Here is a 23,917-nt window from a genome sequence, read left to right as displayed (position 1 = left end):
GGCACATATACAAGAGGCATTTAATATGCCTAGTATGGTATTAGCAGTGGAGGAGGTCAAATCAATATTTTTGCCAATAATTGTGGCGAAAGCTGGGTTACGAATTGTTGGCAGCGAAGTGGTTTTAATTACATGGCCTCGCAAAGGATGGTTCGCGAAGGAAGACTGGTGATTAATATATGTATGCTCACTATATATAATTAAGAGGGAGAGAGGCCACTGTTCAAGTAATTTCAGTCAAGCCAATACAAGTGGCTTTGGAGCAACGACATTATAAGAGCAGTGCTGATTCAAGACCTCTTCAGTCAAGACGAAGACCTTTTGACTTCGAGGTCTGGGGGGCAAATGTTTGGACCAAAAACAAACATTTTGGCCTAACAAGGCACGTCTTGGAGAAATTGAGCCAATGTTAGTGGCTCAAGCTATATATTGTCGACAAGGTTCGAAATATATATTTAGAGGCTAAATAAAGCTTAATATGGAAGCATGAAAAGTCAACTTTAGCATATTTTCCTACTTCGGCTAGGAGAAACCGAGCTAGACAAGGAAGGAGGGGCGACAGACTAACCAAATGAAATCGAAATGAGCTAAAACTTTCCAAATTAAATCTAGGAAGACCAAGGATCATTTCTTATGAAGAGTGCCAGAGCTAGTTTTGAGTGGAAGGCCTTCAAACAATCAGTCCTATTTTCTACAGAAGCAAAACTGGAAAACTGGACCTGTAAGAGGTCCAGCAGCATTTCCGGCCCAACCACATGGAATAAAGCTCTGAAAATTTGTCACAATGATCTAAACTCATTTTGGATCATTTGATATGAAGAAGTCGAAGGCCCATTTTGAGTTCTTGGTGGAGATATAGCTGCAGCAAAAAAGGAGTAGAAAGTGCTCTCACCTAACAAATCCATTAGTGTTTAAGTGCTTAAACCTAACATTCCATTAGTGTTTTAAGTGCTTAAACCTAACATTCCATTAGTGTTTTAAGTGCTCAAACCTAACCCATCATGATTTGTTTAAAGCCAACCACTATGGCTTGTTAGCCTATATATAGAGGCTAAGAGAACAAAGGAACACACAAACACATTCACAACAACAACATCTCTAAGATGATCTAAGTTCTTTCTAGAGCAACCTCTCTAAGAGCAACTCCTCTGCTTTTCTTTCTCTTACCGGTGATCACACTCCTAGTCCTAGTCTTCCCAGAAGCCGAGTTTCAGTGCCACCAAATCCTTTGTCAACGTACTTCGGTCCTAGTCTCCTCGGGAGCCGACGGTAGTGCCGCGACCACAACGGTTACAGAACCAGCCAAGCAAGGGTAACGCCCTAGCAACCCAGCCAAGCTAAAGTCACGCTTTAGCAAGTTCTCCTCACTTCCCAGTGGTTCTCGCTCTGCTCGCTCTACAACATCGAGTATCGATTGTGATTTTCAAGAAGCTCAGCAAAAGTCCTCGCCACGAGGCACAAAGAATCCCACGACGAGGTTGGTGCTCTCCTCGTCTACAATTGCTTGAAAGAAGTCAGGTCAAGGGACACCCCCGACGACCGCACCCGAACGGTGCTGGCACGCCCGGGCATAAAAGAGACTGTTGACCAGCTGCAACAAAATTGGAGCCAAACAAAAGTAAAGCAAAAAATTCTCTTTTTAAGAACTATAATTTTTTGATCTGAATCATCTAAAATTAAATTCTCTAAAGTTATGTGAACTTTTTAAAGTCACACAATCCTCCCTCTAATGTAATGGGTAGAAGAATGGACACATCAACTAATACATATTGAAAATGATTTTCAATATTTTCTCTTCAAAATTGAGGTTAACTTGGGTTGGTTTTATAAGACTTCTCTTAAAACCCTTTCTTTTATATTGTTCTTCAATGAGAATATTTCATGGTTGTCCATTTAAAAACCTGTCATGATTGTGAAGTTCAATATGATTTGTGAAGTTAATTACTTAATTAGATTGTTATGGCCTTTGATTTTCATTAAAAAAAATAAAATACTTTAGATATAGTTGACAGAAACTGGCCATCATCTCCCAAGAAAAATGAAGGTGAACAAATTAAAGAGTAGACTAGTAGAGGATCAGGCACATGGGAACTCTGTGCAATCAATTAAGTGGTATAATTAATATGTTTTGTTAAGAAAGTTTACTGGGGCACGGGACCCAGTTGGTCCCTTACTGCCTCCGCCCCTGTCTATATATATGTGTGTGTGTGTGTGTGTGTGTGTTCTTATACTTCTATATAGAATATGTACATTAGTGCATATATATATTCTACATATTGGTTGACCAATTCAATCGGATTCGAAAATATTGTGAAATTGGCTAAATTTTTTACCACACTCATAATTTATTGTAATAAACTCATCCAACGGTTGGTTTTTCCATTTTCTTTGAATTGATAAGGGTTGCTCTTTGGAGTGTATGATATATAAATATCGGTTTATAAGAGTAACTAAGTTTGACATAGTGGATCGAATTCCAAACCAGAAACAAATTGACTGAATTTTCTACAACCACCATAAAATATTACAATCTCTCAATCGAGCAGTTGGTTTCTCCAAATTCATTTTTCACTTCATGGTTACTTTAGAATGAACCTCAACAATTTAAATGTAATGTATAAGTCATACAACTTTAGGAGGAGAATTGGTATAGGCCAATGTGTTTGTAATTAAAATTAATTTTTATTTTATCTCATTTCCACACACATCCATCGATGGAATATTTACAAACGTGATGTGAAAAAATAAGCACGTTTCGCGGTCGTCATGCCATCGGTCAACCAAGAAAACATACAAGTGACGACGGTTGACCAATTCGATCGGATTCTAAAATATGGTGAAATTGGCTAAATTTTTTACCACACTCATAATTTATTGTAATAATCTCATCCAACCATCCATTTTTCCATTTTCTTTGAATTGATAGAGGTTGCTCTTTGGAGTGTATGATATAGAGAAATAGGTTTATAAGAGTAACTAAATTTGACCTATTTGATAGAATTCAAAACGAGAATCAAATTAGCTGAATTTTTTACAATCATCATAAAACATTACAATCTCTCAATCGAGCGGTTGATTTCTCTAAATTCATTTTCCACTTCATGGTTGCTTTAGAATGAATCTCAACAATTTAAATGCAATATACAAGTCATATAACTTTAGGAGGCAAATTAATATAGACCAACATCTTTGTAATTAAAATTGAAATTTTTATCTTATATCCACGCACATCCATCGATGAAATATTTACAGACATGATGTGAAAAAATAAGCACGTTTCGCTGTCGTCATGCCATCGGTCAACCAAGAAAACATACAAGTGACAACGGTTGACCAATTCGATCGGATTCAAAAATATGGTGAAATTGGCTAAATTTTTTACCACACTCATAATTTATTGTAATAATCTCATCCAACGGTCCATTTTTCCATTTTCTTTGAATTGTTAGGGGTTGCTCTTTGGAGTGTATGATATATAGATATAGGTTTATAAGAGTAACTAAATTTGACCTAATTGATCGAATTTGAAACGAGAATCAAATTAGCTGAATTTTTTACAATCACCATAAAATATTACAATCTCTCAATCGAGCGGTTGATTTCTCTAAATTCATTTTCCATTTCATGGTTGCTTTAGAATGAACCTCAAAAATTTAAATGCAATATACAAGTCATACGACTTTAGGAGGCAAATTGATATAGGCCAACATCTTTGCAATTCAAATTGAAATTTTATCTTATGTCCACGCACATCCATCGATGGAATATTTACAGATATGATGTGAAAAAATAAGCACGTTTCGCGGTCGTCATGCCATTGGTCAACCAAGAAAACATACAAGTAACGACGGTTGACCAATTCGATCGGATTCGAAAATATGGTGAAATTGGCTAAATTTTTTACCTCACTCATAATTTATTATAATAATCTCATCTAACGGTCGGTTTTCCCATTTTATTTAAGTTGATAGAGGTTTCTCTTTGGAGTGTATGATATATAAATATAAGTTTATAAAAAATATTATCTTTAAAGATTTATTTGTAAATAAAGCCCGCAAGGCCCGCCCTGAAAAAGCCCGCAAGGCTTAGCCCTGTCCAGCCCAAAAAAGCCCGCGAGGCCCGCATTAAATGGATGGGCTTGGATCCTTCAATTTACAATAAAGCCCGGCCCGGCCCGGCTCGCTACTATTTAAAAATGGAGTAAGTCCTGGCCAGCTGATGAGGCCTAACAACACCATACAATCCCCAACAGAACGGTGTTGCAGAGAGAAATAAAAGAACTCTGTTGCGTTCTCTATGATTTGGAACAAATACGTTTACATAAGCATGTTTATTTCCAAGTTCTATTTTAGCTGCTGCGTTCTTGACAGAACTGAATGGATCTTGAGAAATCATATATTTCAGTGCACACTTTGGCTATTTTCTGGAATGAGTTTTGGTTAAGTTGTTATGTAGACAATACTGGTCCAAGAGAGAGATTGTAAAATATTATTTGGATCTAATATTATCTACATTAAGTAAATAACAAATTGATTAAGCTTATTACAATAAATAGGAAATATATGAAATATATGAATTATCTACCTAGACACCTAATGAGCTTTGGTATGTCACTCATATGGTTAGGAATCCATTTTGATAAAGATAAATATCTAATTAGTTGATATGATAAATTATAGCATCTGTCAAATAACTCATTGGCTAGAATCAAGGATTCTTTTATGGGAAGACCTATCTTGCTTGTATATATAGGTGCTTGAAGTCCCTATTCACTGTGTGACAAAACATTCAGTCCTACCCCATAGAGAGGAGTTAAACACACAGTTGAGTAGAAGATTTATTGCGTGTAACTGCTTGAAGTTTTGGAGCTCGGGTTATTTGTGTTGAATAGCTGTGTTGCTACTACTGCTTTTGAAGGAATGGTTGTTGTGCGTGAAGCAGGTGATGCATCTCCTCCTGTTGTATTCTAGTTCATATTGTATTGATCATTTGGTTGTGTTTATGCATTTTGTGAAACAATCTTGGTTTGCTCATTAAGTTAACAGTACTTCTTCATTGCAAAGAAACTATACTCACGAGAGGATCGACCAATGACAATGCGAATGCTAGTTCATCATCACATATTGGTATTCATTTTGGTGTTGTTATTTACAGCAGAAGCATCAGATGATCTGTTAGCACCTATGCCGATAGGAAAATCTGGGTGCAGAACAAATTACAGCTGTGTTTCTATTCAATACCCTTTTGGAATTGGCCAATCCGGCGGTGAAGATTGCTTTTATGACGTGTGGTTCCAAATCGACTGCAACCAGTCCACCGGGTGGAAGCTCGTCCTGAGGCACACCCAAATGGAGATTGGTAATGTTGTTCCCTTTGCTGAAAATGAAGTGTGTTTCAGGGCGTTAGGCTTGCCATATAAAGTGTGTTTCAGTGATACAGAGTAAGAAACAAAATAAGGAAAAAAAATAATAAAGTGAAGAATCATGCATAAAAGTCTCTTATATATGTGTATATATGTCAATTTAATTTTATATTTCCAACTATTCAGTATTTTTATATTTACATTTTCAATTTTATTGTTCTTGACTTTTTGTGATTAAATTCTAGACATTGATGAATGCGCAATTCGGCCCAGTGTATGCTCACCGGGCAGTAAGTGTGTGAACGATCCTGCAATGTATTATTGTGGGGCCGATAGCCATGTTGTGAAATCGGTCCTCTCAGGTATGCCAATCGGACTACTCCATGTTTCAAAGCTTTATTTAAAAATTATTTTCTAAAAAAAACCAACCAAATTAGAGATATTTTGATTACCATGTGTGCCATTAATTATCTCGATACAATTTGCTTGAAAACCATCCATGCCTATGTGCCACAATTGAATTATGGAGACCTAAAAACGTTTTGAGTTAATTAAACAATTTATTTTCCAGTAATTAAACAATTAAGTAGAAATAAAGAAACTGTAAAATATAGAATGTATTTTAAAAGTTTTTTTTTTTTTTAAGGAGGTCAAACTTTATTGATAGTCGAGAAAAGTCTCAGAGTACAAACTTAAAAAAAAAAGTAAAGAGATGCAACAAAAGCATGATAATAGGAAAATAGCAAAAGCGCAAGCGTTGTTTTACCACCATGGATTGTTGCCTTATGGTGAATTTTGTAGTCGATGGTATGACTACCCATGCATGTCCAATACACAAAATGACAAAAATCAATTTTGCTAAGAACAGAGGGCAATCTTCCATCAAAAGATCGAAGCCGGCCAAGGGTGTTAGAACATGGCCATGTTGGCAGACGATCCTTTACGAATAAGTACCATAAATCCGGATCCTGAATCCAATACCAATATCGATCAAGGACCCAAAACCAAACTCTTTGGTCTTAAGCCCACCAAAAAGAATGAGTCAGATCCCAATTCCAAGGCCCACCCGGATCCCAAATCTAGATCCCTTAATAGCCCCAGATCCAAAACCGAAACCTAGGTCGCAACATCCAAGGCCGCAGCCGGTGATGCGATCCCAACCCGGCCACTGCCTCTACAATCATGGAATCCAACCCCCACCGCTTTAGAACCAAAACCCAGTCAATCATCAGCTTCGGCCCAACCATACTCGTCCCCCACGCGTTCCCCACAGTAGAGCCGCCATAAAGACGATCCGATTCATGAAGAACGCAGTGGAAGAGAACCACCGAGCCCACCCCTCGATCTGGATTCCAATTAGACCAGCAACCACCATCACCGATCACCACCATCAGTGAAGGACAACCGCTATCCTCCAACCCAGAACCACCAGTGCACTCCAACACAACCGCGCCTCCCAAAAGGCCGAGGCACTTCAAGAACAGTCAAAGGCCTGAAAGGAGCTCCATGAGAATGGAGAAGGTGCAGGGACTCAACGACTGAAGAACAGCGGCACTCCTAAAACCCTAGCGGACCGCTAGGTATGTCATAAATGTAACGAAAAAGTTAAATATATATAAAGTACTTGAAAGTAGTTTTGAGAAGCATATGCCTATTGTTTCCTTTTATTTTGCTCCAACTTTTATTTTGTGGTAATATCACTACTCTGTTAGAACTTGACACGTCATCTAGAATCAATTGAATACTTATTTTTTTTTTTTTAATAAAACATCATAATTTACTATAATTATGTTTCATAACTGTTAGTATAACTTGTATTGGCATTCCTCACTTTAACAAAACACTCTACCCACTAAGCCCAAGAGTTAGAAGCCCTTGTTTGCAGCCCAAGACCATAATTGCTTTGTTTAATTACCATTGCTGTAATTGTGGTTGTCTTGCTGTCAAAGACCCACGTGAAGACTTGAAGATCAGTTTGCTGCCTTGCTGTCAGCTTCCCTATCTTGGCATAATAGTTTAATTGCAACTTGGTTCTTCTTCTCTTTTGTGTGGCTGTGTTGCTGTCGAAAGCCAAGGCCAAGTTTGAAGAATTAGTTCAATTACAACTTGATAACCTCATCACAGTTTGCTACGTTGCTGCCTTGTTGTCGTGGTTCCCAATCCCATCTCATCTTGCTATCTTGTCCAAGATCAAGCTTCAAACTTGAAGATCAAAAGAAGACCCCTCTTCATCATGGCTCAAGTAAGCTCATACATGGCATCTCTTTCAAAAAGTCAATGGTTTTTCATGGGTTCCCTTCCTATGTCAATTTTGATTATGGAGCTTGAGTGTTTTGGGTTCTTGAATTGGTTTCCCAATTGAAATTAGGAGCATGGGTTTACACGGGCAATCTGAAATTATGGGTATGGGTTTACCTTCTCCAATTGAGTTTAACGGTTCTTTGAGTGAACTGTCCTTTCTCTTTCTCCTTTATATATATGGGTTCTCTGTTCCTATTCGGGTATTGAAAATACTTTTGTTTTTCAGTCCCTTTGTCTATCAAGAGTTTATCTCTTTGGTTTTCTGTTTTTCAAAATGTCTTGTTCCATGTTGAAAACAATTTGAAAAACACAAAACCATTCATGCATATTCATCTCTTGCATCCCATGAGTTCAGTTGGGAATTGTAAGCTTCAAAGGTGAAATCTCCAAGTCGAACTTGCTGCGTTCATAGCTTGTGTCATAGTTGAGATTTCTGAGTTGTTAACTTGTGTAAACAATTAGCAAGGAGTGATTACAACAGTCTAGTGAGTTAGTCTAGAAGGATTGTCGCGTCAGTGCAATCCAAGTGTTGTAAACTTGTAATCTGTTTCATTAGTGACTTGGTTTTGGTCTTTCAAGAGTAAGGGCCACGCAGATGTTTTCCCTTGATAGGGTTTTACTGCGTCAACAAAACATGTGTTATTTATTGCTTTAGTTGGTTTGTTGAATTTACAATACAATCTGTTCATTATCAGTTCTCAGGATTGATCACCCTGTTGCAATCCCTGAGAAAGGTTTTTGAACGAAAAAATTGGCTGTGAGCCTATTCACCCCCTCTAGGCTCCTTCTAGGATCTTCAATAACACATGACAGTTTTATATTGAGAGATGGTATCACCACCAAGGTACTGATAGTTCTTTGGAACCAACGCACATCTGCGACCACCGAATAAGAAATTTCACGCGCAGAAAGTTTTAAAAAAGTAAAGATTGTTTGATATTTTTATTTCAAAAAAGGAGGTGTCTGCCGTTTGTTTTTTTGGACCAACAGTCCTGTGTCTGCTGTGTATTTATTTGACCTGAGAGGCCATACCTAAGATCCACCCATATTCCAAGTTGTTGGAAAGTTTATTTCATTATCCACTGACCACTAGTCCATTTGTGTTTCTATTGTTTATTTGTTCGTGCCATTTCTCTACATGAAGCAGCCGTGAAAAAATCTTTATTGACCAAAAAAAAAAAAAAATTCATGTTCTTTTTTCTGTTTGGGTTTTTCAAGTTCTTGGCTTTCCTTTAAACTATGATAGTGGTCACTGATTTTGCTTACAGATTCATGTAGTATACTACTTCATTGCTAAGAAACTATACTCAGGAGACGATTGATCAATGACAATGCGAATGCTAGTTCATCATCATATATTGGTATTCACTTTGGTGTTGTCATTTACAGCAGAAGCATCAGATCAGTTAGCACCCATGCCGATAGGAAAACCTGGGTGCAGAACAAATTGCAGCGGTGTTTCGATTCAATACCCTTTCGGAATTGGCCAATCCGGCGATGAAGATTGCTTTTACGACTTGTGGTTCCAAATCGACTGCAACCAGTCCACCGGGTGGAAGCCCGTCCTGAGGCACACCCAAATGGAGATAGGGAACATTACCATTGCTGAAAATGCAGACAGGGTTCAGGTATACAGCCCCGTTACTTCCTTGTGCCCTAATAAGGAAGCAAAGCAACCAAGAGATTTCACGGGCAGCCCTTTCGTCTACTCTCAGAAGTTCAATAGATTTACTGCAGTGAGTTGCAGCTTCCTTGCCGTGATTAGCTCCGATGAGTTAATCGTCGGTGGGTGCAGGTCAAGATGTCAAGAGAACGGGTACAGCGTTGACACGCCCTGTGACACTGGTGATAACTGCTGCCAAACTACTATTCCTTCATCTCTCACAGTTATCAATGCTAGCATAAAGAGGGATCCAAACGGAAGCGCACCTGGTGGTGCTGGTTGCAAAGACCGGGCGTTTCTGGTTGACCAAGATTGGTTTACTGCTACAAGTTACTATGCCATTGAGAACATGAGCAGCGTTCCTGTGGTGCTGGAATGGACTTTAAACAACGATCAAGCTACTTCTTCATTTCAACCATTTCAATCTTTCCTAGAAGATACCGAGTGGTATTTCACGGATCCAACACCCTTTTGCTCGATTGACCAAAGCAATCAAACAAGAACAACATTCAATTGTTACTGCAGTTCTGGCTTCGAAGGAAATCCATACCTTCTCGCGCCTTGTCGTGGTAAGCACTTCGTAAAACCTCTAGTTAGCCGCCATTATTTCTTTCCTTTCCTTCAATATTTTTGTTAGTATTTAGATATTGGTTCTTCCTCCCCTTGACAAAGTCAAAAAAAAAAAAGATATTGGTTCTTCCCATTTCATTTTAAAAGATAAAATCCATTGATTTATAAAATCTATCCATCTTTACAACGCTTTGATATCTCACTAATTAAAAATTTAGTTTCCTAGACCACCAACGAAAGTTGTAGACATAACTTATTCAAGTGTAGGGTAGGTTAATATGTGTACACCGTGACCATGTCAGGCTTTTCAAATGCATGTTTGAGCATGAGCTGCGCGGATATTAGGTTGTTCTTTTGTGTCCTTTAATAGGCCTCGAAGTATCATTGTAACTTGCCATTAGCTTGCACATTTTGTTTCTTGATGTTTTATGACCGGTAGTTGAAATTAGACGCCCTAAATATGTCAGGGCGTTAGGCTTATCATAAAAAGTGTGTTTCAGTGATATATAGTAAGAAACAAAAAAAAGAAAAAAAAAAAGTGCAGAATCATGCATAATAGTCCCTTATATATGTGTATATATTTCTATTTAATTTTATATTTCCAACTATTCCGTATTTTTTATATTTACATTTTCAATTTTATTGTTTTTGTGATCAATTCTAGACATTGATGAATGCGCAATTCGGCCCAGTGTGTGCTCACCGGGTAGCAAGTGTGTGAACCATCCCGCAATGTATTATTGTGGGGCCGATAGCCATGTTGTGAAATGGGTCCTCTCAGGTATGCCAATCGGACTACTCCATGTTTCAAAGCTTTATTTAAAAATTATTTTCTAAAAAAAACCAACCAAATTAGAGATATTTTGATTACCATGTGTGCCATTAATTATGCTGATACGATTTGCTTGAAAACCATCCATGCCTATCAGCCACAATTGAATTCTGGAGACCCAAAATCGTTTTGAGTTAATTAAACAATTTGTTTTCCAGTAATTAAACAATTAATTATAAATAAAGAAACTGTAAAATATAGAATGTATTTTTTTTTTCACCATCAGTATATTTTTTGTTGTTGAAGGAAATAGGTCAGTCATTTCATTAAGATTCAGCAAGCAGTATAAAAACAAAACACCCCTATGAGGTCGACAGAAAGAATCGTTCCTTAGAACCTCATGAAATCCTATTCTAGAAGAATAACATCCAAAAAAATCCCGAGTACATCCAAATTCACACACCATTATTCTAACAAAAACCTAGAAACCTCGAAGCTTACAATAAAAAGGTTCCAACTAAGGCTCTGGTTTTTGCTATGGGCCAATACGACCCAATTCATAGGTAGAGCAGAGAGAAAGCATGTACTCTCAACCCCCATTCCAGAGACAAACCAGACCCTAAAAAGTCGAAGGACCCAATCCATCCACCTCCAGTCATGCGACAGGCCCTCTAGCCTGTTACAGGCCCAGCCGGCCTAGTAGGGCGAAATAGCAAAGGCCACCTCCCATATTCCTCCATAGCCCAGCTAGCCACCGCCGTCGTCACCGTGGATCGCAGCCGACGAGATTGCACCATCTCCAGGATCGAAAGGCACCCAAGTTAGCGCCAAATCCTGATCACCTCGAATCAATTTCTGATCAATTCCAGTACCTTTGCAAGCAATGAAAAAACCAGATCCGAGATCGGGACAAAGCCGATCGGAGACGCCCAACACAACCAGGTCACCCAAGCTTTAATCGGTCCCCTGATCTGGTCGGATCAACCCAACTCCGGCGATACTTTGACGTTGCAACGAGTCCCCAGTGTCGACGGTACGATCATCATCCATTTCCCTCGATCCAGAACCAGCAACTGACTTGAACCACAATCATCTGTCAACCAACATGTTCGCCCTACGACAACACATAGCCATCTCTGAGAAACCAACCGGACAACTCCAATCCGTGACCCAGTCCGCCAGACAGTCAGAGCACGGCCCCATAGATACCACCAGAACCACAGACTGCCATCCCAGACAACCACAGGGAGCTAAATCCACGGTGGCGCTCCTAACAACCAGTCGAAAACAATAAGAAACAAGAAACAATTAGCCACAAGGCTAGCAGTGGCCATGGCCATCAAAGTTTGAAAATTTTGGAAATTTTGTCGAAGGTGATAGGTTGACGATAAACCCTAGCAGAGCGCTAGGTCCTGGGGTATCTCGTTAACCATAAGTCAACTTGTCACCATAATATAGAATGTATTTTAAAAGTACTTGAAAGTAGTTATGCCAATTGTTTCCTTTTATTTTGCTCATCACTTTTATTTTGTGGTGATATCAATCCCTATTAAAACTTGTCATGTCATATAAAATCAATTAAATACTTAAAATATATATATATATATATATATATATATTTAATGAAACATCATGATTAACTATAATTATGTTTCATAACACATGATAGTTTTATATTGAGTGGAAGTATCACTACCAAAGTACTGGTAGTGAGCAAATGTGAATCCAAAGGTTTTTTTTTGGAAATTATTCTATGCACTGACTGTGCAAATGACCTAACACTTATAAGATGATCTCAACTCTTGATATTTATAATTAATATTTTTATTAATAACCTAAGAGTGTATTTAATATAATATAACCATCCATTTATGTCGGTACAAGTGCATGTTGGTGCACTGAATTCTCCCCTGATTTTTTGCAAAACTTAAGATGTGCTTTCAAACTGGACCTTGCCCATAAATGTACTAGAGACAATCTTTTTCCCCTTAGATTCCAGAGTAAAATCAAAATTAAGAGTTTGAGGGTCGAAATGTACAATTTTTTTGGTCATGCAAAACATTAAATTGGAACTATTTAAATGAACATAAAAATAACAATAGTTAATATTCTTCCTTAAGTCACAAATTTCGAAATCTTTGCTTCCAGTATGTTCGGTTGAGTGATAACAATTCATTTAACAGAAAGTTCCATATTAAGAAGAAAAAAAACCGTAGGGTTTGAGCAGAGAGCGACGGAAAAATTCTTTGTGGTTTTCTCCGATTTCCATTTAATCTAGCAATGTCGAGGCTCCTTGTCGTGGGTGTTGGGCAATGCAGAGCATTAGTATCAAGGTACCAAGGTCATGTAATCGGTGATGCTGGTGTAGAACGGTTGTCATGTTTTTCGATCATGATCTGTTTCCCGATCAGAGTCGGATTGATCCGTGGATCCTTGGTAGCGGTGGTTCCGTGGGTGAGGGTGACAAGGCACCCTCTCCTTGAAAGCCTAGCAAACCAAGCCTCCAGAGATGACCCGAAATTGCACCGAACCAAATATGTCCAACCCTAGACCCAAGACCGAGGAATCAAAGTCAGGACAAGGCAATAGCCACCTGCCACCCAGCCAACCTGCATCATTGACATCCCCATCAATGATACTGCCACGACTTCAGGCAGCCTGCCTCGCCAGCAAATCATGGAAACCACTGCAGTTGTAATGACCAAGTTGAAACCTGATCAGCAAAGTAACCATATCCAAATTTCGCCGAGCCCAGAAAGGGAACCCGGAGAAAACAACTCCACCACCTCTATTGATCTTGATCCTACAAATTATAAAAATCCACCGAAGTAGATTACTCAAGCCTGTAGTAGAGAACCATAACCCTTCACACTGCTTTGTCTCCTCCTCCCACCACCACTATCCTTAAGCCAACGATGAACCCACAAACATGTGACTGACCCGTCAAGCTTGTTGCATATATTGCAATGCGATGGCCAAAGCCTCCGCATACAATACTACAAGTATTTATTTAAAAGTGATAGAAAAAAGTTAATAGTTAATATTTAAAAATGCCCTGAATATTATAGATTACCGGTATCTATCTTTTACATACAGATGGCCATTGAACTACTAAGACAAGTCATTGAATACTTAATAGTTAATACTGAATGTATATTTTGTAACAGCATAAGAAAATTTTAGGCTAGTCTCTCCTTTTTGCCACTTAGTTTTGAGTTAAATGCTTAAATTTCAACATTAAGTTAATAAGTTACAATAATTAAAGTTGCTAACCTTTCAAAGTTTATTGTTTGTTTATCTTTCTTTATGCTTTTGGTTAGAAGGTGCATGTATTTTTTTTTTTTTTTGAAAGGAGAAGGTGCATGTATTTATTACTTATTGTTTTGCGTATTTTGCCTTTTAATTATCATTTTGCTGAGCAATGTAGGTGTCGGCGGGTGCGTTGGGATGTTATTATTACTTACTGGTGCATGGTTGGTATACAAATACCTTCAGAAAAGGAAAAACAAAATACGCAAGGAGTTGTTTTTCAAGAGAAATGGTGGTTTACTATTACAACAACAATTATCGTCGGGTGAAGTTAACGTTGAGAAGATTAAGTTGTTTACATCTGAGGAGTTGGAGAAGTCTACTGACAAATTCAATATTGATAGAATCCTTGGCCAGGGAGGCCAAGGTACTGTTTACAAAGGCATGCTAACAGATGGAAGGATCGTGGCTATTAAGAAGTCTAAAATGGTGAGCGAAGGCCAACTTTCGGATTTCATCAATGAGGTTGTCATCCTTTCCCAAATCAACCACAGAAATATCGTTCAGCTATTGGGTTGTTGTTTAGAGAATGAAGTTCCGCTTCTAGTATATGAGTTCATACCAAACGGAACTCTTTCCAAGTATATCCAAGGTCAGATTGAGGAATTTCCACTTACATGGAAAATACGGTTACGAATTGCAACTGAAATTGCAGGAGCACTTTTCTACCTACACTCCGCAGCTTCATGTCCCATTTTTCACAGAGACATCAAGTCCACAAACATACTTCTAGATGAAAAATACAGAGCAAAACTAGCTGACTTTGGAACTTCAAGATCCGTTGGCATTGACCAAACCCACCTGACCACATGTGTACTTGGTACGTTTGGTTATATGGACCCAGAATACTTTCATTCAAGTCAATTTACAGAGAAAAGTGATGTTTATAGCTTTGGAGTTGTCCTTGTTGAGCTTTTGACTGGACAAAAACCAGTTTCTGCTGTAACAAAATCACAAGAAGAATTCAGAAATCTTGCCTCACATTTTATTACTTCAATGCAAGAAGATAGTCTGTGCGAAATTCTCGATGCTCGAGTTCTGAAAGAGGGTTCTGAAACAGATATTAAGGTTGTTGCCAACCTTGCAAAAAGATGTTTGAATGTTAATGGAAGAAATCGCCCTACAATGAGAGAGGTGACAGCAGAGTTGGAGTCCATCCATATCCATATGTTTGCAGAAAAAGCGTCAAATGCTGATCAACGAAGTAAATCGATTGATAGTTGGGATGGAAGTTCAGTAGGATCTAGGATAGCTTCTGATAGGTATGCCGGTGATGAGATCGACTTCATCACTACTTGAACCTCCACAACTATCTTCAAGACATGGTGAACAAATAATATCTTTAAATTTGATGTTCATTAGGCACTCATATTTGTCACATTGGCAATTTGACGTTCATTGGCGCCTGTAAGAATATGCTGAATGCTACTACCCGAACAGCAAGTTCCCAGTTGATTTTTATTGTAAGGAATTGTCAATGGTGGCTGCACAGCATAACTTCTCCTTTGCTCCCATGAAATACTTTGTATTGATTATGTAGGTACTGAGATTGCCCAAAACTGTCTCAAAACTCTATCTCCATGCTCCGATCCGGTTGTTCTGGGTAAATTTGTTATTCGATGGTTCTTGTCATTTCAGCGTCTAACAAATTCTCTACGGACCGCTCTGCAATTTCCTGTGTCCAACTTTAAATTTTATTATAGTAGCTTATGGTTGAGCTACTATATATACAATCCAATGATGCCGCTTAAACTTGTGTCGAAGTGATCATGGGACAAAGTGAAGAAAGGCAAGATGGTTGAGGTTCAAATGGTGAAGTCTAGCTAACTGGCATAGATGATTACTCACACACTCACCAAGTCCCAAGTCCGTGTGTTGATTAATGATTATAGGATCTGGATTCTATATATGTGCAGTGGCGAGTCCAGGATACAAAATTGGGGTGGGCTAATCTAAGGCTACTTAAATTTTTATTTTTATTTTTGTCGCTTATGCTTCTAAAAGTTTGAGACAAAAAACTAAGCAAGATAATTATTTTAAGTAAATATAATAGAAAAATTATTAAATGTAGATGTAAAGACCTTGAATCATTGTTCTTAAATTTAAAAAGTTTGCAAAACATGGAAAGAAATACTGTAACAAACGAAGGGAGAAGAAAATATGTATCTGGGAAAAAACAGATAAAAACTAGGGAAGTTTAAAGAAGAAAGGGAGAGGAAATTCCCCAAGAAGAAAATATGTATCCTGAAAATATTCCTGCTTGTAATGCCAGAGTTTCAGGTAGACCCAGAGTAAAGTCTGATCTCAAATACTAGAGATATGGTCTTGAACTTGCAACATATGAGCAGCCTTCGTCTCCAAGAGAAAGCAAATACAAATAGAGGGCAGAGAGAGATGGCTACTTATAATTGCAACCATTTCAGGCTATTTGATATTTGGATTCATCGGTGTGAAAGAAAAACAGAGCACATTCATATAGCACAAAGCAAAACATACTGGCAAATGCTATCAAATTACAAGTTCCGAATCCATAATATTACATGACAGATTGACACAGTTACGTATACGCATTAACAATCATTTTTGATAGGACGAGAGAGAGCGAAACCGAGAAAGATAGATCTTAATTGCAGGATTACGCAGAAATTTCAATGGCTTTGACATCAGGCCTCTTCACCTCTGCCTTCGGAACAGTCACACGGAGAACCCCGTTCTCCATAGCAGCCTTAACCTCATCAACCTTCGCATTCTCAGGAAGCCTGAACCTCCTGGAGAACTTGCCGCTGCTTCTCTCGACCCGGTGCCACTTGTCGTTCTTGTCCTCCTTCTCTATCTTCCTCTCTCCGCTGATCTGCAGCACCCTGTCATCTTCAATCTCAACCTTGACCTCTTCTTTCTTCAGCCCCGGAAGGTCGGCCTTGAACACATGGGCTTCTGGGGTCTCCTTCCAGTCGATCCGGGTGTTGATGAAAGCCGAATTCTCGCCAGGAAATTCAGGGAATGTGGAGAGAGATGAAGAAGGGAATTGGAAATCCCTGAATGGGTCCCAGAGATCGAGGTCGAAGACACTGTTTCGTCGGAAATTTGGGATAAGCGACATTGTGAATGGATTGGACGATCACAGAGTTTGAGTATTTGCTTCACTGATTGACGTTGAATGGAAGGGAAGATTGGATGCGTTTCTATAGGGAGACCGAAGAATTTTCTGGAGAATGCTCGGACTTTTCAATTCTCTCGAACTTTCCAGGACTCTTGAGAATGAGAAAGGTTCCATCATCGTGGCCTTGTACAACGCAACTAAAGAATGGTCGGGGAACTTTCTAGGACTGTTGAGAATAAAAATATGGGCTGAAAGTAGGCTACGTTATGGGCTCTTGAAGACAGGTGAGAGTAGGGACAGGGAGTGTCAACGGAATTAAATGTTGGAATTTAAAAATTAAATTTTTACTATATTAGAGCATATTTAGTAGACTCTCTATTTTGACTATTTAGTACTTTTAGATATCTCGCTCCTAAATTTAAAAAACTCTCTCTCTCTCTCTCTCTCTCTCTCTCTCTCTCTCTCTCTCTCTCTCTCTCTCTCTCTCTCTCTCTCTCTCTCAGCACGATGCCGGCACTACCGCTTCATGGAGGCTCCAGACTTGGAGGAAGAGATAGGAGCAGGGCTGCCGCCTGAGGCTGTCTCATGTCACCGGCTCCCGAGGGCCTCCGGAGTTTCTGTATATATGTTATAGATAGTGTGTGTGTGTGTGTGTGTGTGCGCGCGCGCCTTAATAAATACGAAATGGCGAGTTGCTCCAGCGAAACGAAGTCATTATGCGTTCTCTCCACCATGGTTCGAATCATATTCCTGCCTTACTTCTCTTTTTTAATCTTTTCAATCACTTAGGTGACTTCAGAGGCCAAGATCGAAATTTGCTTCACCCTTTCAGTTTTTTTTTTTTCCTTTTACTTATGTTAATTTTTCTTGGACCCCGTGGCCCAGCCCAACTTTTTTTTCTTTTCTTTTTTCCTTTTCCTTTTCCATATGAACTTTTCATTTCCTTTTTCCATATTAATTTCATCTTTTTCTTAAAAAAAAAAAAAGATGATAAAAATATTTCACTCATACCCCCATGGTGACTCGAACCCAGGACCTAGATCCTATGTAGTGGGCCCTCTAACCACTGAGCTAACACCACTTCGCCTTTAGTTTTATTCAAAATACATGATTTTGTACTGTTACTTGGTGCGAAAAAGGAAAAAAAAAAAGGATTAAATTCTGTTTACTACCCTGTACTTTCAAGGATTCGTCAGTTCAATCCATGCACTTCTAATTTAATCAGAAAAGTCATCGCACTCTCCAATTTCATCAAATCAATCCATTTCCTCACAATTCCGTCAATTTCCTCTGTTTAAGTGCTGACGTGTCCGGACGCCGTCTGATGTGTCAGATTTGTGGGACCTTCCCACATGCAAAATTCCCAAGCTATCCCTTCAATCTCCCTCCCCTTTCCCACCCGAGCAGCCTAATTCCCAACATCAGAATCAAAGCTTTTTTTCCTTCTATTTTGCAGTTTCAGGGTTTCTGTTCAAAGAGAAATAGAGGAGAGAGAAACTAGAACTGGGTTTCTCTCTCTCTCCTCCACCAGTGGGTATCCAAGCATAACCCCGCATCACCTCCACCACCATTGTGCTCAGCGGCCTCCGACGATCCACCGGCAGCTTCTCCGTCATTGGGGTATGCCCGAAAGTAACCCACGCGTCACAGCCGTAAGCACCAGAAATCTTCTCTAGGCACCCACGACCCCTGCTTTCTTCTCTGGTCGTCACTGCAGTAAAAGGGCAACTTCCTCTTATCCATGATGGAATCGATTTGTGCAGCTCCTAATTATTCTCTCTACACCCAGATTGGTCACCTGCGATGCTAGACCAGCTAGCGGACCAAATGACCAAGGCGACAGATGAGGTCAGCTCGTCAAGGAGATCAAAACTGAGTCCGTAAATCTGGTATACAACACTCTCTCTCTCTCTTTCTCTTTGACTCTGCCGCATGCGTTTGGTTTGCTCAGAAGAAAACGAAACCAAACGCCGTGAGAATTTTGGAGTTGACGTGTGGGCGGCACAGGAGCTTGATCCGGAGTAGGGGAGTTGGGGGAGAGATAGAAAATCTTCAACCGGAGCTTGGAGAATGCAATGGTCAGGTCGATAAAGATGATCTGGGTCTCGCCGCCGACGTAGTGGAGCTTCCCAGACGGTGGCCGGGGGTGGAATGCGATGTTGGAGCTACAGACGAGCTCTAGCTTCTTAGGCTGGGTGTGGTCGGTAGTGGGTTGGGTGTGGTTGGTAATGAGCTTCCGATTTGGATTTGGGAAAAATGAAATTTTGTAGAAGAATGAAATTTTGATTTGGGAAGAGATCTATATATTTGGTTTTGATTTTCATGTTGGATTTATATGCATCTTGATTTGAATTTTGTTCAGATTTGGTTTTTCTGCATCTTAGTTGAATCTAGAGGACTCATCTCAACCAAATTAGGTTAAATTTTCTGGGTTTGCTGTGAGCATGATCTTTGGCCGCGAGGGAGGACACTGATGAGAGGTTGAAGAATGAACCCATACCCAACACCCCTCTTGTTTATCAGTCTCTCTTCATCTTCTCCTGCCATATTGATCGGTGGAGGAAGTGAGGAGCCATAACCAAGAGCTGAGAAGAAGAAGAAGAGCTCTGAGAGGGGAGGGAGGTATATTTGAGGGGTAGCTTGGGAATTTTGCATGTGGGAAGGTCCCACAAATCTGATCGATCAGATGGCGTCTGGACACGTCAGCACTTAAACAGAGGAAATTGACTGAATTGTGAGGAAATTGATCGATTTGATGAAATTGGAGAGTGCGAGGACTTTTATGATTAAATTAAAAGTGCAGGGATTGAACTGTCGAACCCTTGAAAGTACAGGGTAGTAAACAGAATTTAATCCAAAAAAAAATTATATATATATGGGAGGCCACATCGTAATTCTTCACTTTAGGCCATTAGAATCTCAGGACCGGCTATGGATTGGAGTTTTCTCCGATTGCGGTGAAGACACTCGACGGCAAGGCCTAGCCGGGATTCCGATTCCGACTCCGATCGACAAGGCCCAGTTCCGATTCCGATTCTGATCAACAAGGCTTAGCCCCGATTCTGAACGCAACGCCTCCAATTTCGGTCAGCTTCACAGTGGAGGCTCCGAGGTGGTGAGAAGATCGGCGGCAGCGTCTTTCACATCTCACTGTTGAACTGCTTGAAATCCGATTGGGTGCCCAAATCGATTTCTTTGTTTCATTTTTTTTTTTTGGTGGTAAAATTGGGGCAAAAGGCCCAAAAGAAAAGAAAAATGGACAATTAAAGTTCTATTGGGGCAATAAACGTCTATTACCCCCAATAGACGTGTATTGAATTGATGTAGTCTCTTCATTTTTTTCTTTAATTAAAGTTTTATTTGTCTAATTTTAGGAAGATTAGTTCCCATTCCGGCTACCGAAAGTTCTATTGGGGGGGCAATAAACCTCTATTAGGGGGCAGTAGACGTTTATTGTCCCTCTATTGGGGATTTAGGAGGCAATAGACGTCTATTGGGGGCAATAAACATTTCCGACGAACTATAAGATCTCTGATGATCTCGTTGGGGACCTCCGGCGAGGTTTTCAGAAAAATCCAGTGGGCGCGCAGCAAGTGACCGATGATTGGATTCCGGTGAAAGTTGGCCGGATTCCCGCTGCCGGTGACGGGGCTCCGGCGAACTCTTTTATGGTTTCTCTCTCTTTCATTTTCTCTCTAAGTAACAAAGGGGTGAGGGTAAAATAGTCTTAAAAAAAAAAAAAAAAAAAACTTAATGGAGTATTAGGGAAGACTTCCTTAGAGTGTTTTGGGTAAGGGTGAATTAAAAAAACTTAATGGGGTAAGTGGAAAAAAGAAATCCCTAGAAATGGGGTAAATTTGGCTTAAATTTGACTTAAAAATGGCTAGCATTGCTAAAGATACTTACAAGTTAAAGTGTGGTGTGAAAGATTTCATTAAATTTTAAAATATTTAAAATAAATTTAAAAATAAAAATAAAAGTTCATGATAAAATTACCTAAAAATATTATTATGGTAAACTAAGGAAACAAAAAAATTCATAAAATTGAGGAAGTGCTTCTTACCCTTTAGACTGTCATTTTTTAACAAGTGCATTGCACCTTTCAAAAAAAAAAAAAAAGTGCGTTGCATGGGTATACGACTATTGTTATCAAACCGAACTTAACTAATACTTCCATGCAGTTTTCAATTCATACTTCGGCAGCAGCGTGGGGTGTGGTGGCGTTGGATTGGCTCTACAAGAATTAAAAGATTTGAAGCTTAGGAAAAAATTTTGGTGTGAGAAATGAAAATGAAATATGGGGTATTTATAACATTTTTTATTGTAATTTAAAAAAATTTGTCAGTCCCTATTTTTATAATGCAAAATTGTCAATTATCGTTTTTTTTTTTTAAACATTGGGATGAATTTTTTTTCAAAAATTCAACAGTTAGATAATGAAAATATATTAAATTCTTTTATAGAGATAGTGGCAACAGGTAGTGGACACCACCACTTATTGGTGTTTTTTTTTTTTTGAATCAAATTAAAACGGTTTTCATTAGCTCAAGCTAGAACGTACATTATATACATTTCTACTGCTTTAAATACAGAGGGCAGATCAGAAAAGTGGTATACAGGATAGCACCACTCATTAAGACATCCACTGCTCACTTATTAAAACAAGCCTGTAAACTATGAAAACAAATCATAGTAAATAGGCAAAGTTCAAAATAAAAGGACTTAAATGTTCTCCTTGCCCTTCAATCTAGGGCTAGGAGGCTTGGTAAGATAGGTCAGGCTCTAGTGCTTCAGCTACTTTCTTTGCTTTGGAAGAATTCTTGTTTTTGGAACCAAGAGGCCGTCATCTTTTCTTCTTTGGTTCAGTCTTCACCTCATGCGCATACTGTTTTCGCACCAAAATACTACCTAGAGCTTCAACCATCCCAAGTGATTTAGCAGTGAACTTGGTAGTGAATTCCAGCATCTTCAATGTCACGCCCCGAATTTTGAATAACTAATTCAAAATCCGAAACATGAAAAATCAACTACAACACAAGTCACTCAAATTTCAAATCTCAAATTATTTATTACAACTCTCTTATACAAGTAAATATGTAAAGCTCAAATTGAGCATCACTCACCTCACAATTTACAAGCTGTAAAACTAAAAACAAATACTCTAATTCGCACGATCTCCGCCATAATCCTCCTGACCTGCAGGACTACCCGCTACACAATTTGAATAGTGTACTGGGATTGCAACAACACCAAACCCGGTAAGCTTTTGACAGCTCGTGAGTAAACAAGAAAGAATTGTTGATTTTATAACATATTTATTTTAACTCAAGTAAAAATCAACAATCAAAACATTTGTGATGAAACATCAAACAAAACACGGAAAATCCACAACGAATACATTTCCACAATCCTCTAATCACAATACACTACACTGGTCCTACAAAACCCAACCCACATAGCACCACTTTGGTCCAACTTGACCCTACGTTAGAGTTCTAACTACATCGTTGTCTGTCATCTCGGTTATTATTTAACCGGCGGTCTTCGGACACTCCCTGTCCTCAGAGCACTACATCTCGGTTATTATTTAACCGGCGTTCTTCAGACTCCCTGTCCTCAGAGCACTACATCTCGGTTATTATTTAACCGGCGTTCTTCGGACTCCCTGTCCTCAGAGCACTACATCTCGGTTATTATTTAACCGGCGTTCTTCGGACTCCCCGTCCTCAGAGCAATACATCTCGGTTATTATTTAACCGGCGTTCTTCGGACTCCCCGTCCTCAGAGCACTACATTTCTACCCTCTAATCATCTCAGAAGATCAACATCATTATCACACACATTTATCGATTAACATGATCACAAATAATCATGGCAATTTCTAAGACAATATCATATCTCAACCAAATTATCGTAATTCCACACACACCTCAATGTCACACCATTCCATATATATATCCACGTAAATATATATATATATATATATATATATATATATATATACGTAATCATCCGCTCAGGGATAATCACTAATACCAACTATAGTTCAAGCATAAAATCGGGAAATTCATTTTGTATAATTAAAATCATTTTACTTACCTATGGACCGTAGTTGATCAAGTCCATATGATTTAAAACAAATATTTATTCCATAAATATTTTTCACACAATTACGACAAAATAAAATTAATTAAAAGTAATCGGTTCGTAATATGAACCGCGTGAGGTTTACTCACCTCTAATCCCGCTGCGTCTTCAATTTCACAAAACACGCCAAAACCGCTCACCAAGGAAGACCGTCAATCACCCAAATCCAATATGATCATAACTTAGCCAACAACTCATAAATACAAATAAAGACGATCCAACGGTCGGATCGAAATTATATGATGATCCAACGGTCGGATCCTCACGGATCGCCCTTAGGATCATCCCCCAAAATTATCACGAAGATCCAACGGTCGGATCTTCCTGAATCGTCCTTATAAACATCTCCACAAAATTTCATGAAAATCCGACGGTCGGATTCTCACGAATCGCCTTCCAAATCACTAATTCACAATTATACGAAGATCCAACGGTCGGATCTTCGCCCGTGACCTCACAAAGTCACCGGGACAGTCATACGATCAACATATCAAAACTACAAGTCCATCGGACGGTCCGATCTTCAAAAAACATTAATTGGATTATTGAAATCGATCGAAACCGTAAAAATTCATAACTAAATCATACGATATCCAAAAAATGCGTATAATATATCGAAATGATCGTATTGAAATGTAGAATCTAAAAATGTAAAGAAATCAAATTTTTGACCCCCGAAAGTGGCCGGAAAAG

General features: G+C 38.9%; 2 protein-coding genes across 3 annotated transcripts; one reads left to right on the top strand and one right to left on the bottom strand.

The window, feature by feature from the left end:
* The first annotated feature begins 7,448 nt into the window (after positions 1 to 7,448).
* On the top strand, positions 7,449 to 15,547 carry LOC112202443 (wall-associated receptor kinase-like 1). 2 transcript variants are annotated; one of them, XM_024343459.2, is made up of 4 exons: positions 7,449 to 7,604; positions 9,053 to 9,895; positions 10,561 to 10,677; positions 14,096 to 15,547. In XM_024343459.2, exons 2-4 carry the CDS (start codon positions 9,079 to 9,081, stop codon positions 15,274 to 15,276), a joined length of 2,115 nt encoding a protein of 704 aa, XP_024199227.1. In that variant the 5' UTR covers positions 7,449 to 7,604; positions 9,053 to 9,078; the 3' UTR covers positions 15,277 to 15,547. The 2 variants fall into 2 exon arrangements, with proteins under 2 accessions (XP_024199227.1, XP_024199225.1); XM_024343457.2 differs by lacking the exon at positions 7,449 to 7,604 and having other exon boundaries at positions 8,723 to 9,895.
* Positions 15,548 to 16,379: 832 nt separating this feature from the next.
* On the bottom strand, positions 16,380 to 17,140 carry LOC112201936 (18.1 kDa class I heat shock protein). Its single transcript, XM_024342865.2, has one exon. The coding sequence runs from the start codon at positions 17,075 to 17,077 to the stop codon at positions 16,613 to 16,615; it is 465 nt and encodes a 154-aa protein (XP_024198633.1). The 5' UTR covers positions 17,078 to 17,140; the 3' UTR covers positions 16,380 to 16,612.
* Positions 17,141 to 23,917: the final 6,777 nt, after the last annotated feature.

The sequence above is a fragment of the Rosa chinensis genome, chromosome 5 (genome assembly GCF_002994745.2).
Source record: "Rosa chinensis cultivar Old Blush chromosome 5, RchiOBHm-V2, whole genome shotgun sequence".
NCBI classification, from domain to species: Eukaryota; Viridiplantae; Streptophyta; class Magnoliopsida; order Rosales; family Rosaceae; genus Rosa; species Rosa chinensis.
Note: the sequence above shows the minus strand (reverse complement) of the source record. Positions and strands in the feature narration are given on the sequence as shown.